Source organism: Rhineura floridana, chromosome 12 (genome assembly GCF_030035675.1).
Source record: "Rhineura floridana isolate rRhiFlo1 chromosome 12, rRhiFlo1.hap2, whole genome shotgun sequence".
NCBI classification, from domain to species: Eukaryota; Metazoa; Chordata; class Lepidosauria; order Squamata; family Rhineuridae; genus Rhineura; species Rhineura floridana.
In genome coordinates, this window is record NC_084491.1 from 37107416 (window position 1) to 37128564 (window position 21149).

The 21149-nt window shown below is 47.2% G+C and overlaps 1 protein-coding gene across 1 annotated transcript in view; it reads left to right on the forward strand.

Moving 5' to 3' along the window:
- The window catches only part of LOC133368774 (neurogenic locus notch homolog protein 4-like), a 188892-nt gene that overhangs the window by 119136 nt on the left and 48607 nt on the right, over positions 1–21149 (forward strand). Inside the window, exons 2-6 of the mRNA XM_061593388.1 lie at positions 8994–9195; positions 13847–13881; positions 14886–15025; positions 16681–16803; positions 18077–18226. Coding sequence (XP_061449372.1) covers positions 8994–9195; positions 13847–13881; positions 14886–15025; positions 16681–16803; positions 18077–18226 — 650 coding nt within the window. The remainder of the gene's footprint in view (positions 1–8993; positions 9196–13846; positions 13882–14885; positions 15026–16680; positions 16804–18076; positions 18227–21149) is intronic.

Sequence of the window (21149 nt, forward strand, 5' to 3'; positions counted from 1 at the left end):
TAGTTTAAGTGGCTACAAGCCAAGTCAACCCACCCTAGAGATGCACAACAGTGGAGTTTCATCTCTTCCACCCCTCTAGAGAATCACTGAGTCTTGGTGGGGGTGGAGACTAGGAGTGGATGAGAATTTTGATTCAGTTCATATTTAAAGCGAATCTATCAAATCCGCACTTTCCAAAACAATATGAGAACCAAAACACAGCTATCCTTTGAAATTTGCACTTACCCGAATTTTGCGATGCAGTTTGCCAACCAAGCAATGTTTGCAAAATTCCATATATCAGGGGGATGTGTGCATAAGAAAGAAGATATGAGTGCAAATAACATGCAAAACTATACCATATGACAAAATGGCTTGCAAAAATGTGTACATTAGTCAAAACAGCCTACAAAAAGGTTTTTATTAGGAGAAATTTGCACTGAAATGCTGGGGAATTTTCATGAGGATTTTTTTAAAAAGTACAAATTGCAGCAGAAATATGGAGAACTGAGTTTAAGATTAGAAAATTGAGAAACTGAGAGAACTGAAATTGAGAAATCTTTTAATCCCTAGTGGGGACAAACTTTAAGTTTTTCAGCTCTCATTTTCAGCTAGGGATAGGAGTGAAATACATTTGGAACCTACCTAACTCACACTTCACAGCTGAAGCACAAGTGTGACTTTTCCCACCATCCCTCCCCTTTCTAGGATCTAGCCCAGCCTACCTGCAGGAAATGTCCAGCAGGGATGTTTTGCAATCGCACTGGCCTGGTGGAACCCTTGACTTGTCCCAAAGGATATTACTGTCCAGCTCAGACTACTCTGCCTGTTCTTTGCCCAACGGTAAGATGTTCTAGAGTTGTGACAGGTTTCTCAGGCCACTTCGGTGCCATACATTTAAAGCACTATTATACCACTTTAACAGTGATGGCCTCCCTCCAAAGAATCTTTGGAACTGTAGCTTGTTAGAGTGCTGAGAGTGTTAGAGACCCCTATTCTGCTCACAGAGCTACAGTTTCTAGAATGGTTTAACAATCAATCCTTCTTCCCAAAGAACTCTGGGAATTACAGCTCTGTGAGGGGAGTAGGGGTCTCTGAACAACTCTCAGCTCTCTTAATAAGCTACAGTTCCCTGGATTCTTGTGGGGGGGGCATGACTGTTAAACTCAGACATTTCAATATCTAAATTTCATCTTTGACTCCAGAGCTACAGCAAATAATGAGTGCTGGAAATCCAATCAGAATCTAGACACTCAGGGGAAATTTATGTCCAAAAGGGGCAAAAAAAACAAAGGGGGCTCATGCTTGAAGAAAAGGACTGCATGTGGATCCAAAAATTTGTTTCCTGTTTACACCACAGCAGTTCCCACTTCTGAAGAGACAAGCTACTTTTGAAACTGGATAGTAGCGTTTCTGTCTGGCTGCAGCAAAAGCAGCTATGCAAGCCCGCCACATTTGCTTCTCTTAAAACCGGGCTACTCTGAATGCTTAGGATGCAGAAAAGTCAACAAATTCCTAGAGCAAATATTTAGCCTGCTTCTGAGATAAAACGAGGGTTGTTTTTACTTCTGCATGATGTCACGCTATGCACACACCTGCAGTCTGAGGTACAGCCCAGACCTAGGTTTACCATCTCCATGGGAAGTAGGCCAAAAGCCCGCCCTTTTTTTCTTTTTTAAAGAAGTGTCCCAGTGTCGGAAGGCAGAGCTGGGGTCCCAATCCCGGGGAGCTGGATCCCGGAGAGTTGGGAGAAGAGTATTCGGATGGATGGCAGAGGGAAGGGGGAGGAACTTCCCCCTTTTGAAGCGAAGACGAAACAGAGGAACTGCCAGTGATAAGGTCGCTTAGCAACGGGGAGCCTGAGCCCTCCCTGGACATTCTCACGCCTCCCCCTCTTTCAGGCTCAGAGCAAGAGGGGAAAGAGGGAGGGCTGCTCACAGCCGAAAAGCGGGGAGGCAGTTTACCATCAGCCCCTCCCCTATCCCCCATCCTGGAATCGGAAACTTCAGAAGAGGAGGGGGGGATGCTTCCCCCCTCACCGCGCACACGCAGACAGCTGAAAAGACAGGAGAGAAGGGGGGGAAGGCGGGCAGTACCTGAGGGGCAGTTAAGGAGGAGCGAAAGATTGTGCGCCCGTTTGGCCCCTTCTTAAAGAACAGGCGGGAAGAAGTCCCTTGCTCTGTCAACTTTCTCCCAATGCCACAGGACCTGTATCTCTGTATTGCTTCATGAGAAAACGCAGTCTTTGTTTGGACATTACCCTAATAAAACACGAATTAACTACAGCCGTTGGTCTGGTTCCTGAGTCACATCCTGGGCCTGACAGCTTGACAGAGCCACCTAAATCACCCTCAACGCTCTCTTCACTTGACTGGGACAAGATGTCAAAGGGAGCAGCGGGGGGGACGAACCCCACTTCTGAGACGGAAGAAGTGGAACTCTTGAGGACTAAGGTAGCTGATTTGCAGACGGATGTTCAAGCCCTGCTAGCAGCAGTCAAGGCGCTGAAGATGGATAATCAAACCTTGAAGGCCACGATAGACCAGATGCGAACAGCCCCTCCAGCTGCCGTAGTAAAGGTTCCCATTGGATTGCCCCCAAAATACGCGGGACTAAGTGATCAGTTGGCAACCTTCGTGGCTCAATGTGAGTTATATCTGGATGTCAGGCACACGGAATTTCCAGACGATGGGGCTAAAGTAGCTTTCGTGATTAGCCTCCTGGAGGGAGAAGCTGCAAAATGGGTGACTCCGTATCTCGTGAGAAAGGATACTGTCTTAGGAAGGTACAGAGGATTTATACAGGAGATGACCGAGATGTTTCAAGACCCGCAAAGGGCTGAAACAGTAGCGCGGCAACTAGGTGCTCTGAAGCAAGCTAAAGGGACTGTTTCCGAGTACACTAATGCTTTTAAAATTCTGTCCCAGGAAACTAGTTACAATGACGCCACCCTGATGTTTATGTACCGGAGTGGATTAAATGCTGAAATCCTGGATGAGTTGGCCAGGACCTCCCCCCCCCGCTGACCTACCAGGGCTCATCCGGCTATGCCTACAGATAGATCACCGGATGGAAGGAAGGCGCCTGGAAAGGAAGCAGGAGGTCCCGAGATACTCAGCCTCGGCATCCCACAACAAGACCCTTCCCACTGCAGGGATGGCAGGTAATGCAACTGAGGGACAGGGAGGGGCTAGGCCAAGACTGTCGGAAGAAGAAAAGGAAAGACGACGCCGGGAACGTTTATGCTTTTCTTGTTCAAAGCCGGGCCATGTGGCCAGAGACTGTGGACTGAAAGGGGGGAAAGCTGAGCTGTCAGGAAACTAGAACACCCAGTCCACGTGCAGGCCGGTGGACTGGGGGCAGCGTTGTATAAAGGCCCCCCAACGATCCAACCTCCCACAAAGGGGGTGTTGGTCTTGCCTATTCGGATTACAACTTCCAGAGGAGTGGTGTTTAATTCCACTGCCTTAATTGACAGTGGAGCCTCCACAAATTTTATTGATGCAAAGTTAGTCAAGCGTCATGGAATTTCCCGGTGGAAACTGGACGCTCCCCTAGCTGTGGAGACTATCGATGGGAGACCCCTGAAGTCAGGAGGGGTGACACAAGCCACAGAGGAAGTGAAACTTCAAATCCCTGGGCACGAAGAGTTCATTTCGCTATATGTGTCAGATCTCTCGAACTTTGAGGTGATTCTGGGAATGCCCTGGCTAGCAAAGCATGAACCCAAAATAAGTTGGAAGGAGGCGGTGGTGTGGTTCACCTCACAGTATTGCCAGGAGAACTGTCAACCTGAAGGGATCAAGAACACCCTAGCGGGGGCAGTGCAAAAGATCGAGCAAGTGACCCTGTCGCCAAAGTATGAAGAATTCAAAGATGTGCTTGATGAAAAAGAGGCAGAGACTTTACCCCCCCACCACCCTTACGACTGTGCGATTGATCTAGTGCCAGGAGCCAGCATCCCATCAGGGAGAATCTACTCTCTCACAGAGAATGAGAGGGAGGCCCTGAAGGAATTCCTGGATAAAAACCTGAGGCGAGGATTCATACGCCCCTCACAATTCCCTGCTGGAGCGCCACTATTGTTTGTGAAAAAGAAGGGGGGGGACTCAGACCCTGTAATGACTATCGCGCATTGAACCAGATCACCATCCCCAACAGCTACCCGCTGCCCCTGATCTCAGAGTTGCTGGACCGACTGCGCTCTGCAAAAATCTTCACGAAGTTGGATTTGAGAGGAGCGTACAATCTGATCAGAATGAAGGAGGGAGATGAATGGAAAACAGGATTCTTGACCGCTTACGGACAGTATGAATACCTGGTCATGCCGTTCGGGCTTTGTGGAAGTCCAGGAATTTTTCAAAAATTCATGAACGACGTGTTTAGAGACTTGTTGGACTCGTATGTAATCTGTTACTTAGATGATATCCTGGTGTTCTCAAAGAACCAGGAAGACCACGACCAGCATGTGAAGACGGTGTTGAAGAGACTGAGAGAAAATCACCTGTATGCTAAATTAGAGAAATGTGGATTTGACCTCAAGTCTCTAGACTTCCTTGGATATCGAATCTCAGCGGAAGGTGTGGAGATGGACCCAGGGAAAGTAAGCTGCATATTGGACTGGGGCCAACCTGTCACCAAAAAGGATGTACAACGGTTTTTGGGGTTTGCCAATTATTACAGAAAGTTCATTCCAGGGTTTTCCAAATTAACAGCTCCTCTGACTGACTGTTTAAGGGGGAAGAAGAAGTTTCAATGGACAGAGAACGCCACCGAGGCCTTTGAGGAGCTGAAGAGAAGGTTTGCTACTGAGCCCATTCTGCGCTTTGCTGATCCGAACCGCCCTTTCGTAGTGGAAGCAGATGCTTCAGATTTTGCCATCGGGGGGGTCCTGCTACAATTAGACCAAGAAGGGAAGGAGCTGCACCCCTGTGCGTACTTCTCTTGGAAGTTAAAGCCTGCAGAGAAGAACTACACAGTTTGGGAGAAGGAGCTGCTGGCCATCAAGGACTCTTTTGAAAACTGGAGACAATACCTAGAGGGGACCTCTCATCGAATTGAAGTGCGCTCCGACCACAAGAATCTTGAAAGCCTCCAAACCGCCAGAAAGCTGAACCAGAGACAGATAAGATGGTCCCAGTTCTTCACTAGGTTTAACTTCCAGATTACTTACCATGCCCAAGCCAAAAACCAGAGAGCGGATGCCTTATCCAGACAGCCACAATACAAAGAAAGTGAATCCGAGGACCAGCCTCAGTACGTAATCCCGCCAGAGAAATTAACGTTGGGAGTATGCCAGCCTTCATGGGAAGAGGAACTCAAAAAGGCACAACAAGAAGATGCAGACATGCTAAAATATCAGCAGGAGACGGGACAAGGTCAAGACTCAGAAGTAACCTTTCACTGGAGAAATGGACTGTTATGGTTCAAAACCGCCAGATATGTGCCAGAAGGGGAATTAAGGCTCAGAATGCTCCGCCAGTGTCATGATTCCATCACAGCGGGACACTTTGGGATTTACAAGACCATTCAGAACGTGGCCAAGGACTTCTGGTGGCCTAAAATGCGTCGGGATATTGAGAGTTATGTAAAGTCCTGCTCTGTCTGTCTGCGGACAAAAACACAAACAGGGACACCAGTAGGACTGTTACAACCGTTGCCTGTCCCACACGAACCCTGGAAGGACCTCTCCATGGATTTTATAACTGATCTACCCAAGTCCCAAGGAATGACAGCCATCTTAGTAGTGGTGGATCTACTTACCAAAATGGCACACTTTCTTCCTTGTGCAGGGGCCTTAGAGGCTAAAGAAACGGCCAAGTTATTCATAAAAGAAGTCTACCGGCTGCATGGATTGCCAAACAGCGTAGTCTCAGACCGAGGAACTCAGTTCACAGCCAAATTTTGGAGAGCAATGTGGAAACAGTTGCAGACGGAATTAAAACTCTCCTCCGCCCATCACCCCCAGACAGATGGGCAGACGGAACGCTTGAACGCCGTTTTGGAAAGATATTTACGAAGTTATGTGTCCTATCAACAGACTAACTGGGTATCATATTTGCATTTTGCAGAGTTAGCCTACAACAATTCTCTACACTCCAGCACTCAACAAACCCCGTTCTTCACTAATTATGGATTCCATCCTAAAGTCTTTCCAAGCAGCTCAGAAGGAATGCTGGTACCGGCAGCTGAGAACTTCCTTAAGGAATTGCAAGCAGCGCAACAGACACTGAAACAGCAGTTAAACGAAGCCAAAACGGAGTACAAGCGAGTTGCTGACCTGCACAGGAAGGAGGGCCCCCCCCCTTCAACCGGGAGACCAGGTATGGCTGTCCACCCGCTTCCTCCAGATGCCGGGCAAATGTAGAAAATTACAAGACAAGAGGGTGGGTCCTTTCGAAATAGAAACTCAAATCAATCCCGTGGCGTACCGACTGAAGCTGCCTGACACGTTTAAAATACATCCTGTGTTCCATCGATCCCTCTTAACGAAAGCCGCCCCTCCCAGTGAGTTACGTCCGGAGGAACCTCCCGGAGCTCCACTTCTGGTAAATGAGCAGCTTGAGTTTGAAGTTGAGGAGATCTTAGATTCCAGGATCAGACGCCACAAGCTGCAGTACTTGATTCACTGGAAAGGCTATGGGGTGGCTGACAGATCATGGGAAGATGCAGCTGATGTGCATGCTCCAGAATTGGTAAAACTTTTCCATCAACGTTTTCCCCACCGTCCCAAGCCAGACAAGGGGAGGGGGGCACAGCCTGGGAGGGGGGATGGTGTCGGAAGGCAGAGCTGGGGTCCCAATCCCGGGGAGCTGGATCCCGGAGAGTTGGGAGAAGAGTATTCGGATGGATGGCAGAGGGAAGGGGGAGGAACTTCTCCCCTTTGGAGCGAAGACGAAACAGAGGAACTGCCAGTGATAAGGTCGCTTAGTGACGGGGAGCCTGAGCCCTCCCTGGACATTCTCACGCCTCCCCCTCTTTCAGGCTCAGAGCAAGAGGGGAAAGAGGGAGGGCTGCTCACAGCCGAAAAGCAGGGAGGCAGTTTACCATCAGCCCCTCCCCTATCCCCCATCCTGGAATCGGAAACTTCAGAAGAGGAGGGGGTGATGCTTCCCCCCTCACCGCGCACACGCAGACAGCTGAAAAGACAGGAGAGAAGGGGGGGAAGGCGGGCAGTACCTGAGGGGCAGTTAAGGAGGAGCGAAAGATTGCGCGCCCGTTTGGCCCCTTCTTAAAGAACAGGCGGGAAGAAGTCCCTTGCTCTGTCAACTTTCTCCAATGCCGCAGGACCTGTATCCCTGTATTGCTTCATGAGAAAACGCAGTCTTTGTTTGGACATTACCCTAATAAAACACGAATTAACTACAGCTGTTGGTCTGGTTCCTGAGTCACATCCTGGGCCTGACACCCAGGGAATGAGAAAGTGGTGCTTGCATCTGCAGTTAAGGCAGCCTAATTATTTTCTCCTGCTGGGATCCATAAAGCCAGAACCCAAGAAACAAACGGTGGTTTCAAAAGCCTTTCGTAATCTGACATGGGAAGCTGGGGAGAGAGATGCTGTGCCTTGTAGTGTTTCTCTTCACCTTTGAGATATTATGTTGTTCTTAGTGTACCTGGCTTCCCCCCCCCCCCCATTTTCTTCAGGGCACTTACTCGGACATCTTGGGTGGCACCGGAATAAGCACCTGCAAGCTTTGTCCAGCAGGCATGTACTGCAGCAAATCTGGCCTGGCAATGCCGGAAGGACCTTGCCAACCAGGATATTATTGTCTCGAAGGATCCAGTAGCGCCTCCCCGGTAAGTCCAGTACTGGTGTCCCACCTCCCACTTTTCTATCAAGTTTGCAACCATGGTTCAAGGGGCAAAGCCAATACTTGTGTCTCTGTGCAGACCTGAGAGATGAGAGAAGCAAGGGGATCAATCCACACATTTTTAAGCCAGGGTTTATTTTTATTTTATTATTTATCTGGAGCATTTGAACGCCACTCTTCAGGCAAAAAGGCTCCCAGAGGAGCTTCTGTACAGTCAATTAGAACAAGACAGTCCCTGCCTGCAACCTCACAATGTGAAAGACATGGCACGAAAGGACAAATGGATAGAGGGGGAAGAGAAAAGAAAAATCAGGCGTCAATTCTTGTTAGTCTCTCATACCAGGTTAAAGCCAGTAGGTCTGTCTAAGCCAACAAAAACGAGAGAGGTGTGACTGAGTGTTGAGGAGAAGTCAAAGCTATGATCAGAAGTTACATAGGTCCAAGTCTCAGAATATTAGTTCAAAATCATTCTCTGGAAGGGAGCAGGTCCAGATCATTTGGATCTACCTAATGGATGTGGTGTAACATACAAAACAGGAAACAATTCAGGGGGCAGGGAAGACATCTGGTTGTTTACTACAAGGTCTGGAATTAAATAGTGACTTTATAGCACAGTGGGGAGGAGAGCCTGGCTAGGAGTCCAGAGTCTGTGAGTTCAAACCCCCACTCATGTCTCCTGGGTGTCAAGGGCCAGCTAAAGATCACCCCACAGGGAGTGGCTCAGGGGTTACGTGCCCTGCCACCTGTGCAGCCGTGGGCAAGCTGCATAGTCCGAAGGAGCCCAGTTGCCCCCCAGCTGGCAGTTGCGGGCAAGGAAGTGGCTGCCTTGTGCAGCTGTGGCAAGCTGAGCAGGCCCTAGCCAGCTGGGGAGGACTAGCCTCAGAGGGAGGCAATGGTAAGCCCTCTCTGAATACTGCTTACCATGAAAACCCTATTCATAGGGTAGCCATAAATCGGGATCGACTTGAAGGCAGCCCATTTCCATTTTATAAAAGCCTCTGAGCCAAGGAGAATGCAACTAGGCCTTGGCAAACCGGTTGCTTCTAGGGGAGGTTTTTTTATTTGAGCCTAAGTGCTTGACTGCAGTGCCCTGCCTTTGGCTGCTGCGTTGGGCTGCCCCTGACTTAAGGCTTAAATGGTCCCCACAAATCTTGACGATTGCATGTACCTTACACTACAGCTGCCCTCTTTCTCTTTTCCAAGGCTGGACTCCCCTTTGGCGGTCCTTGTCCTGCGGGGCACTACTGTCCGGCTGGTACAAGGCAGGCCAGGGAAAGGCCTTGCCCAGTTGGGACATGGAACGAGCAGAAAGGAGGCCGGGATTCCAGCTGGTGCCTTCCTTGTCCACCTGGATTTTTCTGTAGCAGTCCAGGCCGTGTTTCCCCAACAGGTCCATGTGCTCCAGGTGAGAGAAAAATCGGGGTGGCTTTCTTAAAAGTCGCTTGGGAAAGTTTCTTTGATTGCTCATTGAAAGGGGAGTCCCATAATAATGCCCCTTTCCTAGAGGAAAAGTCAAGCACTGAGGCCTACTGTATGTTCATCTACTTCCTGTTTTATTTAAATGCATCCATATGTAATGGGGGATTCAGTAGGAGAAGGGTCGTAGCTCGGTGGTGGAGCATCTGCCATGCATGCAGGAGGTCCCTGGTTCAATCCCTGGCATCTCCAGGTGGGGCTGGGAGAGACCCTGGCCTGAAATGCAGAAGAGCCACTGTCAGCCACGGTGGACAGTACTGTGCTAGATGGACCAATGGCCTGACTCAGGATAAGGCAGCTGGCCTTCTCTGCACATAATGCTAAGGCAGGAGTGAGGCACCTTTTTTCAGCCCAAGGGCCACATTCCCTCCTGAGCAACCTTCTGGGGGCCACATGCCAGCGGGGCAGCTTTCACTGTTGTACAGTAGGCTACATGACAGCCCTGCAATACCAGAGGTTGCTACACAGATTCACATCTCTCCATTTCCGTCAGGCGGGCAAGAGGCATTCGTCCTACCTCAAGGACACATTCAAACATGGCAAAAGCACTCAATGAGGGTGCAGAGTAGGGCTTATGAAGGATATAGCCCAGGGAGGGGTGTGGCCTGGGGACAGTTCTGAGGGCCAAATAAAGAGGCCTGAAGGACTGCATTTGGCCCCTGGGCCTGAGGTTCCCTTCCCTTGTGCCAAGCCAAACCATTGGTTACAGCTTATGGTTGTGATTGCAAGACAAACCACAAGGCCAGGTTCATGCATAATACTAAGCCAGACCATGACTAACTCCACGTATTGCAGCAACACCAGAGGAGGAGCAAAACAAACACGATTTTCACGCTGGGTACCTGCCCATTTGCTCATTCTTGCTGAGCCATAGTTTGGCTTTTGTTATGCACAAACCGGGCCATTCTGTGCTTGGTACTTTCTGAAGGGATTCTCTTCTGTTTCTTTCTGCATTGTGAAATTGTTTAGTATCACTCACTTGCTCTCTGCTTTTAGGCTTTTATTGCAGGGGCGGGACAAGAACCGCGAGGCCAGTGGACAGGGTCACTGGAGACCTCTGCCCCGAAAACCACTTCTGCCTTTCAGGCTCAGCAATGCCATCTCTGTGCCAAGATGGGGAATACAGCCCAATAACAGGTCAGGAGTGGGGGGGAGGGGAGATGTCTTTCAGGTGTGGCTTGTAGGATTTGTCAAGCCGAATTTTCCTCCCCATTTTCAGGGGACCCTTTGTTCTTCCCCAAAGGTGAGGGAGAAAAATTCTGCTCACGGGCTGGTTGGGGGGGGGGACCAAAGAAGTAATGCAATGCTTTTGGGATGTGGGTGGGGGAAAGGGTTTTGCTAGCCTTGCTTGCAAGGTTGTTTTTCCAGGTGTCAAAACTTGGGGGGAAAAAAACATTGTGCAGTCAGTTCTGCGATGTGCGTTGAACCCCCTGACTCTGCTGTGCTTCCATGCAAGGCTTTTACCAATGCTTAAAAGTAGAAGAAGGTAAGCCAAACCCTTCCCTCACATCCAACCCCTCCCCTTGCAATATTTCTCTCTTTCTAATTTCGTGGCTAGTTTCTTTTCACATACACACCCAAACTGCTGGGGGGGGGGAATGGGCCAGTATATCAGCCCAGCTCTAGTCAACAGAAGCAGGCAAGTTTCCTTCAGCTCAAATTAGATTGGCTCAGAATTAACCAAGCTGTTGTCCTGATAAAGGAGAAAACAGCTGGGCTTATTTTCAAGACAGTCCAAATCTACCCTGCCCGCCTCATAATTCTGCCCTCCCACCTAAGGATTTCCCAGAACCTCTCCCCTTTCTTCTCTGATCCAACTTACAGGGCTGTCACTGCAGCATCACTAGCAACAAGCAACTGCAATTGGGAGGAAGCAAGGAAAGGAGGTCTCTCCCCCTCCCCTCTCTAGCACCAGGGAAACAAACTTTTCCTAAGGCTACCAGCATTTGAATCTGAGCCAGAGAAGAATTCTAACATTTTTTATGCTAGCCTCATGTTTGAAGTGAACACTACAAGCTCCCAAGTCTCATGTTTTTGAGCCGAGAAAATGTGAATCACAAACTGAAAGCCTTCCTGCCATTTTGGCATCAGCTAATCCAGAAAAAATGTACATATGGAGGGTAGGTGGAGAGGGTTCAACGCAAAGTACCACATAAGGAAGGTAAAGGGGTGGCTTAGTTTTTCATTTCTTTCTCAAGGTCAGGAGGAATGTTTCCCATGCCCAGCTGGCCTTTATTGTAAAAATGGCGTAAGGTACCAGTGTCCACCTGGGTTTTACTGCCCACCGAAGACTGGAGTCACTCTCCATCCTTGCCCTCCTGGGAGTTACAACCCATCTCCTGGTATCGACCGAGCAGAGAGATGCCAGCTGTGTCCTGCAGGTAAGGAGCCATCTCAGAACATAATAGATGCTGTGGCTGTTTTGTTCTGCAGGAAACTTTTGCAGAGCTCCCTGTGTGTGCCCCCTTCAGAAGCCAACTCCCCACCCCCACCCTGTGCCTTTCTCCCGTGCCTGGGCTGCCAACACAATTTCTTTAAAGTGCACAAGACTCATCTTGCTGGGTATCACCATCAAGATGTGATACCAAAGGATGTCCTTTTCTCTTGCAGTGACGGGATCACTTTTTGTTATGCCTTAACAGAAACCTATTCACCGCTGGATATCTGATTGCTTGTGTTTCCCCCCAGGGAAGTTTTGCGGCGAGTGGGGATTACCTGCTCCCACTGGTCCCTGTTTGCCAGGCTTCTTCTGCAATACAGGTATCAATAGGTTCTGTCTGTGCCTGTCTATACTCCTTTGTCGTCTCTCGTAGATAGTTCAGTACCATGAATTCAGAGGAGGTCAAATCCATTTCAAACTCTCAAGTTTGCAACCTGAATCTAAGGGCTGATCTATATTGCAAATAAGGTTTTATTTTTATAGTAAGTACTGCTTCCTCTAAGATATGGATAGGGAAACGTTTCAAGGCTAAGGGCTACATTTCCTCATTGGCAACTTTCCGGGGTGGGGAGGGGTTTCATGGAATGCCTTTTGCAATAGGAACCTACCCAGACCCTTAGATCTTCCTCTGGGGACCTTCTCCAGGTCCCCCCTCTGAGGAAAGCTCAGAGTGTGGGGACAAGGGAGAGGGCCTTTTCAGTTGTGGCTCCCCATCTGTGGAATGCGCTCCTCAGGGAGATCTGCCTGGTGCCTTCATTGACATCTTTTCAGGGCCAGATAAAGGCTTATCTTTTCCCCCACAGGCATCTGATTGACTTTGATGTTATTTGAATTAAGGCGCTGCCGAAGCTTTCTGTGGCTGTATGGGGTAGCTGTTGTTTTATTATTTGCCTTTTATGGTATGGGATGTTTACTTTTGCTTTTAACAATATTGTAAATCACTTGGAGACCTTCAGGTAACAAGTGACTAATAAGTCTAATAAGTCTGATGATGATGATGATGATGATATCAGTGGTAGGTGTGGTCAAGGCAGAATGGGTGGGACAACAGATGTGATTCTTTATATAGTAGACACCATTCCAGCTGCACACAAGTGAGAGGTTTCTGCCCACATACATCAAGACGAACAAGGGGCAAGGACACTTTCCATCTAGGCAAAAGTACTTTAGGTGTGAAGAGGTGTGGCCTGGGGAGAGTTCCAAGGGCCAGATAGAGAGGCCTGGAGGGCCACATTTGGGCCCCTGGCCTGAGCTCCCCACGCCTGCTCTAATAACTGGCAGCAGCTCTCCAGTGCGGCAGGCAGGATTCTCTTTCTCAGTTGGAACGCATATATTTTTCAAGTGTTGTAGCTAATCATAATATCTGTCCCTATCTCTGGCTATCTGGAAATAATAAGCAAACACTGATAGGAGAGTCTGAATCTCCACCATGGCTTGTAGTAGCAATTCTCTGTCTGCAATGATTGCATGTTCAAATGAACAGGGCATGTTCCCCTTGGTGAGGGAGTCTTAAAGAGAATTGAATGTTCTCTTCCCAAAGCATTTGGAATTAATGATAAGGAACATAGGAGGCTGCTTAGAGCAGGTCAGACCATTTATTTGTGTAGTGTAGTATTGGCAGTGGCTCTCCAGGTACACCATCACTTGCATTCTGATCCTTGTAACAGGAGGATCGAACCTGGGACCCTCTGCATGCAAAGCACATGCTCTACCATTAAGCTGTAGCCTGTCCCCAGAGCATCTGAGGGTTCCTATCAGAGATAAGAATTTTGGGCTAAATGGGATCATAGAATCATAGAATAGTAGAGTTGGAAGGGGCCTGTAAGGCCATCCAGTCCAACCCCCTGTTCAATGCAGGAATCCAAATCAAAGCATTCCCGACAGATGGCTGTCCAGCTGCCTCTTGAATGTCTCCAGTGTCAGAGAGCCCACTACCACTCTAGGTAATTGGTTCCATTGTCATATGGTCTAACAGTTAGAATGTTTTTCCTGATGTCCAGTCGAAATCTGGCTTCCTGCAACTTGAGCCCATTATTCCGTGTCCTGCACTCTGGGACGATTGAGAAGATGGATCACTTGGCTGTCCCAGTTAAACTTTACAAATGTGTCATAGCTTGGCTTTCTCTTGTTGTTCTTTCAGGTTCCAGTGTTCCAAACCCAGACGGAGCTACCAACGTGAGTGCTGGAGGTCCCTGCCCATCAGGGTACTTTTGCCCAGCTGGCACCAGGATACCTCTACCATGCCCTGCAGGCACCTTTTCAGACAGGTATGATCCATGAGGACTATGTGTAGTGGGGGCAGTGCCTGCTTCCCAGGGCTGGCCCAAGGCAGTTTGCTGTCCTCCAACTTTATGTACAGAAGCCAGCTGGACCTGCAATTGACCTTACTTCAGCACTGGCCATGGGACAGCTTCCTCCACCGCATGATCTGAGACTCCCAGGCTAGCTTTGGGGACACAATGCAGTGTTTAGCACCCACAAGTCTGTCTTCCAACACTCCATCGCCAGTCTTCACCCCCCATCACCTGTTGCCTAAGGCCACAGCCACACTCTCCTTAATGTTAGGGCCGGCTTTGCTTCTTCCAACGGAGAGAGGAATAAGAGGCAGTGCTGAGCCCCTGGACTGGCTGAGCTAGATATAATAAAAACACAGAGCCAGGACGAAGGACAGGGGAGAAATCTGCATTTTAATGAAGGCCTTCCTAATTCACATTTCCTGAACCAATAAGCAAACCAAGAGATCCTTTGAAATTCACACCTCTCCAAACTTTGTGATGCAGTTCTCTGAGAAAAACGTGTGTGCAAAAATGCATCTATTTGTGAAAATGACATAAAAAAACTGCATTGCATTGGAGAAAATTGCTTGCAAAATGTGTATGATAGGCAAAATTGCTTGCAAAAATGCACTTATATACCAAAACTCCCATGCAGACTTTTTAAAGTGTAATTCCACAAACTGATGCGGGAATGGGGCAAACTGAACTGAAGGTTGGACAAATGAGAAACTGAGTTATCCATCCTAGCCAGGACTTCTGCCTTTTCCAGATCAACAGAACATTGTGCTTTCTGCAACTACCAGCTCAAGCCACATGTTCTGGGGTGTCAAGGAAGGTATTTGGGAGTGACTGCCCACAGTCCCTGGCTTGCCCTGAGGTTGCCCAACCCTTTTATCTCCCCAGATTGTACCTGTCCCTTGAGACCAGCTGCACAACATGCCCACCTGGCCGTTACTGCCTCTCCGCTGGGCTCACAGCCCCCTCTGGGCCCTGCTCGGCTGGCTACTACTGCCTGCCTGGAGCCACCCTGCCTTCTCCCACAGGTCAGTGTGCCATTGAGTGTCTGGAGAATGTGGATTCCCTGCATGCCCCTGCAAAGCAAAGGTGGGATTTGAACCAAGGCTGAATCATCTGAACAAAGTGCTAGTAGCTGTTGGCTCTGCATTGCTTTGAGATGTTGGCCCTGAATTGTTCTCCATCCTGCAACCCATGGCCAGCACTGTTGGGAATTTAGGCTGCAATCTAATACATGTCTACTGAGAAGTAAATTGCATTGGGTTCAATTGGACTTACTCCTAGGTAAGTGTGTATTGGATATTTCCTGCGTTGACCAGGGGGTTGGACTTGATGGCCTTATAGGCCCCTTCCAACTCTACTGTTCTGTGATTCTATGGATTGGAGCCTTAGTTGTTTATGCATTTCATTTAATTTGCATTTACATCCCATGCTTTCTTGAGTTGCAGTCTTTAACAGATGAATTCATTAGGCTAATTGATTAAAAACCACATGATAATTCCATTAATAATAATTCCATTAATGGAACAACAGATTTTTAAAGTTTTTTCAAACTTATTTTTAATGTATGTGCTTAATACCTGCCACTGACAATTTTTTTTATCTTAGAAAACTCAGTCTGCTTTCATTCTCTCACAGGAGGGAATCCCTCATCACCTATTGTGACATACATGCAAAGGCTAAAAACAAAGAAAATATGTTTTTTTTCCTTAATAAAAATCCTGTGCTTGTTCAGAACAAATCAAACTTGCTACTTCTGAACAAATATTCAGAAGTAAGTCCCTTTGAGTTCAGTGGGGTTTAGTCCCAGAAATGTTTGCACAGGATTGCAACCTCAGTCATATGCAAATTTAATCAATCAATTGACTGATTCAAACTAATTTGATTCTTAATTATAAGAATATACAAAGAGCCCCATAGGATCAGACCAAAGGTCTACCTATTCCAGGTGTGGGGAACCTTTGGCCCTCTAGATGTTGCTGAACTACAATTCCCATCAGCCCTTGCAAGCATGGCCAATGGCCAGGGATGATGGGAGTTGTAGTTCAGCAACATCTGGAGGGCCAAAGGTTCCCCACACCTGATCTATCCAGTCTAGCTTCCTGTTTCCCACAATGGCCATGGGAAGCCTGCAAGCAGGCCCTGAGTGCAAGAGCGCACTCTCCACTTATCATTCCCAGCAATGGTTTTCAGAGGCATACTGTCTCCAACATTGGAGGGAGAATGTGGCCATTGTGGCTAGTAGCCCTGTCCTTGATGAATTTGTCTAATTAAGATTTTCTTTACTTAAACAGGTGACAGCCTAAGTTCTTCTCCTTCCCTGTTGCTTAATTGAAAGAAAATATTCTAGAGAAGATAAGAAAGTGGGGTTCAAATTCTGACTATCCCTTTGGAAGGCCACTGCCCACATTCTGGGTGTTTTCCATCAAAAGTCTATGTATCTGGCCCCTCAGACTGTGAGCTTTTAAAAAAAATGCTGATACGTAAGAAAAGGAATTGAGGGTTGCAGCTTATATTTGCCTACTGGTTTCTGTTTCCCCCCCCTCTAAAGTCTTGAGGACTAGAAACATAACTATAGATTTTCAACTCTTCCTTCTTGCAGGGTTTCCAGAACAGGGAGGCCCTTGTCCCATTGGCCATTTTTGCCCAGAAGGAACCAGCCACCCACTTCCCTGTCTTGCAGGAATGTACAACAATCTCACTAGGCAAGCAAGTTGCTTCCCCTGCCCAGCTGGTTACTACTGCCTTGAAAATACCACCAGCTTCAGTGGCTTCACATGCCCACCTGGCTTCTACTGTCCTGAAGGTGAGATCTATCATTGCTGTCAAGAGCAAAATATTGGCATCACTGACATTTTGCAGTCCAGAAACAGAACACACTTAAATGCCAGAGCCGAAGTCTCTTTGCTCAGATGCCTTTTGGGGAAACAAAGGTTTTTAAAGTTATCTGGAAAAGTGTTTTTACTTCTTGGTTTTTGGTAAGAGCTCAGCCAGATATCCTTTGGGAAATGAATGTACAAATTTGCAGAGTTCCAAAATTAATCCAGATTTATGACCGCCATCTGCTGTTAGCAGTTTAGTAGTGCAAGATGCCAGAAACATTGTCTGAGCCAAGAGTTTGATGGTCTGGATCTGAAGTCCCATTCCATCAATTTCAGCAGAGCTGGATTTAGTGGCCAGGCTGAGCAATTTAAAATGGTTTTCATGATTGTGGATGGCTGAGGACCATTCTGACTGTGTTCAGTTTTGACTGTTCCCAAAACAACATTGTTTGGAGAGCTGCAAAATTATAGCTCAAAAAATTAACAGCATAATTCTTACAGAGGAGGTAAGATGAAGTCTAGAATATACCACTTAAGTTGATCACTTATGCATCACAGAAAAGGAAATGCATCACTAAAAAAGGGATCAAAAGAGGGCACAGATTTGCATAAAATTTGCATGTGCTAATTTATAGATAGATAGATAGATAGATAGATAGATAGATAGATAGATAGATAGATAGATAGATAGATAGATAGATAGATAGATAGATGCAAATGTAGAAATAGTATAATTTAAATAGAAATACAGTACAATTCACCACAGTGGGGAAGACTGTGCCCAGGTGACCTATGTGCCTGCTCCTCCTTCTGTCCAGGTGCTGCTGACTGGGGATGGGCAACTGGCATGTCTCTGTTGCTCTCTTTTCTTAGGGTTCTTTATCTTTACTTGGACTGGATAGAGGACTCCTTGAAACAGGAGTAGAGGACTATCTTCCAAAAATAGGACACATGGCCACCCTAGCACCACCTCAGATTACCAGTGGGAGCTTACAGAAAAGCATGCACCTCTGGACAGCCAAAGTCCTTCTGCACAGAAAACTAGGATGTCAGGGAGTATAGCCTTCCTGACATGCTAGTTTTCTAACTACAGGGATTATTATTTTTATTAATAATATTGTATGGAGCCAGTTTTGCTCCTGTGAGCTCCTGCCTGTACTGCAGATACAGATTTACTATCTCCACAACAACTAAGTGAAAAACACATCTGCTGAGTAGTTTGGTTAGGGCTGCCTCTGTTTTTGTTGTGCCTCTCAGGAACCAGGTTTGCGACCGAGTTTCCCTGCCCCCGTGGTTATTATAACCCTGATCCGATGGCCCAGAGTCTGGACAGCTGCTTGCCCTGCCTCCCAGGGCACTACTGTGGGAAGGAAAACTTAACGGCTGTGTCTGGGAAGTGCGAAGCAGGTGAGGATGGGTTACCTGAGCAGGAATGTGTCTGTGTCTGCCTGACATTTCACAACAGAACCGGCGAGGAATTGCTGCCTGCCTCCTTGTCCTCAGACCTATGAAACCAGCTGTTCTATAATATGGTTAATGACTACCTGAGATCCTTATGCTCTTTCTCGATCTCCGAGGTCTTCTGACAGGGCACTTTTGGCGGTTCTGTGTGCCCCTGAGGTTTGGCTGGCATTTACCAGTACTGAGAGACACCCTTCATGTGGCAGGCTCGCCTTGTGAAGCTCCTTGCTAGCAGAGGTTCAGCAGAAGCCATTCCTTGCTCATTTTTAGATGTCTTCCAAAAACTGTGAGAGCCAGTGTGGTGTAGTGGTTAGAATATTGGACTAGGACCTGGGAGACCAGGGTTTGAATCCCCACACAGCCAGCTCCCTGGGTGACCTTGGGCCAGTCACTGCCTCTCAGCCTCAGAGGAAAGCAATGGTAAACCACCTCTGAATACCGCTTGCCATGAAAAGCCTATTCGTAGGGTCGCCATAAGTCAGGATCGACTTGAAGGCAGTCCACTTCCATTGTCCAAAAACTGTATTATCCAGACAGGCCTTTCAGACCTGAGATTCTTTTGCCAGCGTGTCTGACTTTTTTATTGTTTTCATTATAATACTGTGTTTTAGGTTGTTTACCACCTTGTGATAAATATTTAAATAAATAAAAATTAATGAAAAAAATCAGATCGCATCCCAGAATTTACATTCAGAGCATGAGCATTTAGATTTTACACAAAGAAACTCCCCTTTCTTTGTACAAAGCTAGCCCTGTAGTTTATAATATTTAAAATATTTTCAAATACCATTTTTATTTATTATTTATTACCCAGCACCATCACTGTGCTCTATGCCCCGAGAGGCTTATAACTGTAAAACAATACAAGGGAAGGAATAGAGAGAGAGGAGATCAAGGCAATGGAGTCAAGGGTAAATGAGACGGATATGCACTGAATTCAGTTCAGCTACACACATTTTGATTTAGTTTCAGTAGGATACGAGAGCTAATAGGCTGTGCTAGGACAGGGACAGAGAACCCATGGCTCTGTATATGTTGTTGGACTACAACTCCCATCATTCCTGACCATTGGTCATGCTAGCCAGGTCTAGTGGGAGTCCAATAACATCCAGAAGGCTCCAGGATCCCATTGCTGCGTGAAGGCTTCACGGAAAAGGAGGGATTGAAGTGGTATTTAAAGGAAGGGAGAGAGGTGGGCTCACACAGGGTTGTATAACCATACTATTTATTTATTTATATGTATAAAAATATTTATATACCACCTTCCCACACAACATCCAGACAATGTATAGCAACATGAAAACATTTAAAAGCAATACAAAAAAATCATTAAAGTGACTAACTACTCAAGAAACATTTTAAACAGCTGCATGGTATTTATTAATAAAAGTATTAGAGTGTGTGTGTGTGTTTAACATATCTTGGTTTTATCAAAGGGAATTTGCTGAAAATGCAAACAACCTTCTAAATGTTTCCTCTCCTATTCTGTTAGCCCTTTGGGCCCTCCCGATGTTGCTGAACTACAACTCCTATCAACCCCAGCAAGCATGGCCAATGTCCAAGGATGATGGAAGTTGTCATTCAGCAACATTTGGCCAAAGGTTCTTCATACCTGGTAAAAAACAAACAAATATAAAGGTGTGGTTTGGGCTACACTGTTCTCTCTTGTTCAATTTGGCCCATGCACATTGAAGAGAGGCAGTGTGGAGCAGTGGTTAAAGTGTCAGACTAAGACATAGGAGACATAGATTTAAATCTCCATCCAGCCATGAACCTTCCTGGGTGACCTTGGGCCAATTGCCTGCTGTTAGCCTAACCTACCTGCTACCTCATAGGGCTGTTGTGTGGGCAAAATGGGGGCACGCCACACCCACTGCCTCAAGTTCCATGTAAGAAAGATGGAATATCAATGCAATGAAGAATTAACCTCTCTCTCTTGTGGGACTTGCCTTTCTTTCATCTTCTCACAATTGTTTGTATTGCTTTGCTCTCTTAGGGTGGTTCTGCATCTCCGCTGCTTGGACGTCCCAACCCTTTGACCTGGATAACTACACCAATAGCAACTGTCTTTGTCCAGCCACTGCTACGGGAGCAAAATGTTCCCCTGGGTCCTACTGCCCAGAAGGCAGCCCTGAGCCCATTCTGTGCCCTCCAGGGTTTTACTGCAATGCCCCAGGTGAATAGGATCCTATGCCCACACAGGCTAAGTACTGAGACGGAAGGGAGTTTGCCGCAGACGGCTTTTGTGCGTGTATTTTGCTACCCTAAAAGGCAAAGTCCATTTAGGGTATAGGAACAAATGAGGCAGAGTCAAGGTTCCTCCTCTTTGCCTGAAGCCTGATTTATTGCATTGAGTGTGGTTCTTGGATGTATTATTAACAAAACTTAAACCAATGAAATACAATCCCATGTCGTGTTAAAAAGCTCAAAATAACTGCAGCAGATTTGGCAGCTAAAAACAATGAAATGGTCTTAAATATTGTTTTTAAAGCGTGGAAGAAGAGAGTCTGCCAGGCACCATGCTTTAAGTGTTAGGGAGAGTATTTTACCATTTTGGTGCCATCACAGAAAAGGCCCCCTCTCTCTCCAGCTGCTTAACCTCCCAACAAGCCATGTATGTCATGATGTGTGTTTCAAGCGCATAACACTGTGGGATTAGCCACTTCATGCGAGGCATTCCATCTCAGACTTGCAGAAAGTTCTTTGGCAGGCAGGTTAATATGGATCACAGGAAGCTGCCTTATACCAAGTCAGACCATTGATCCCTCTAACTCAGATTGTCCACACTGACTGGCAGTCAGGACTTCAGGCAGGGAATGTCCCCAGCCTTATCAAGAAATGCAAGGGATTGAACCTGGGACCTTCTGCA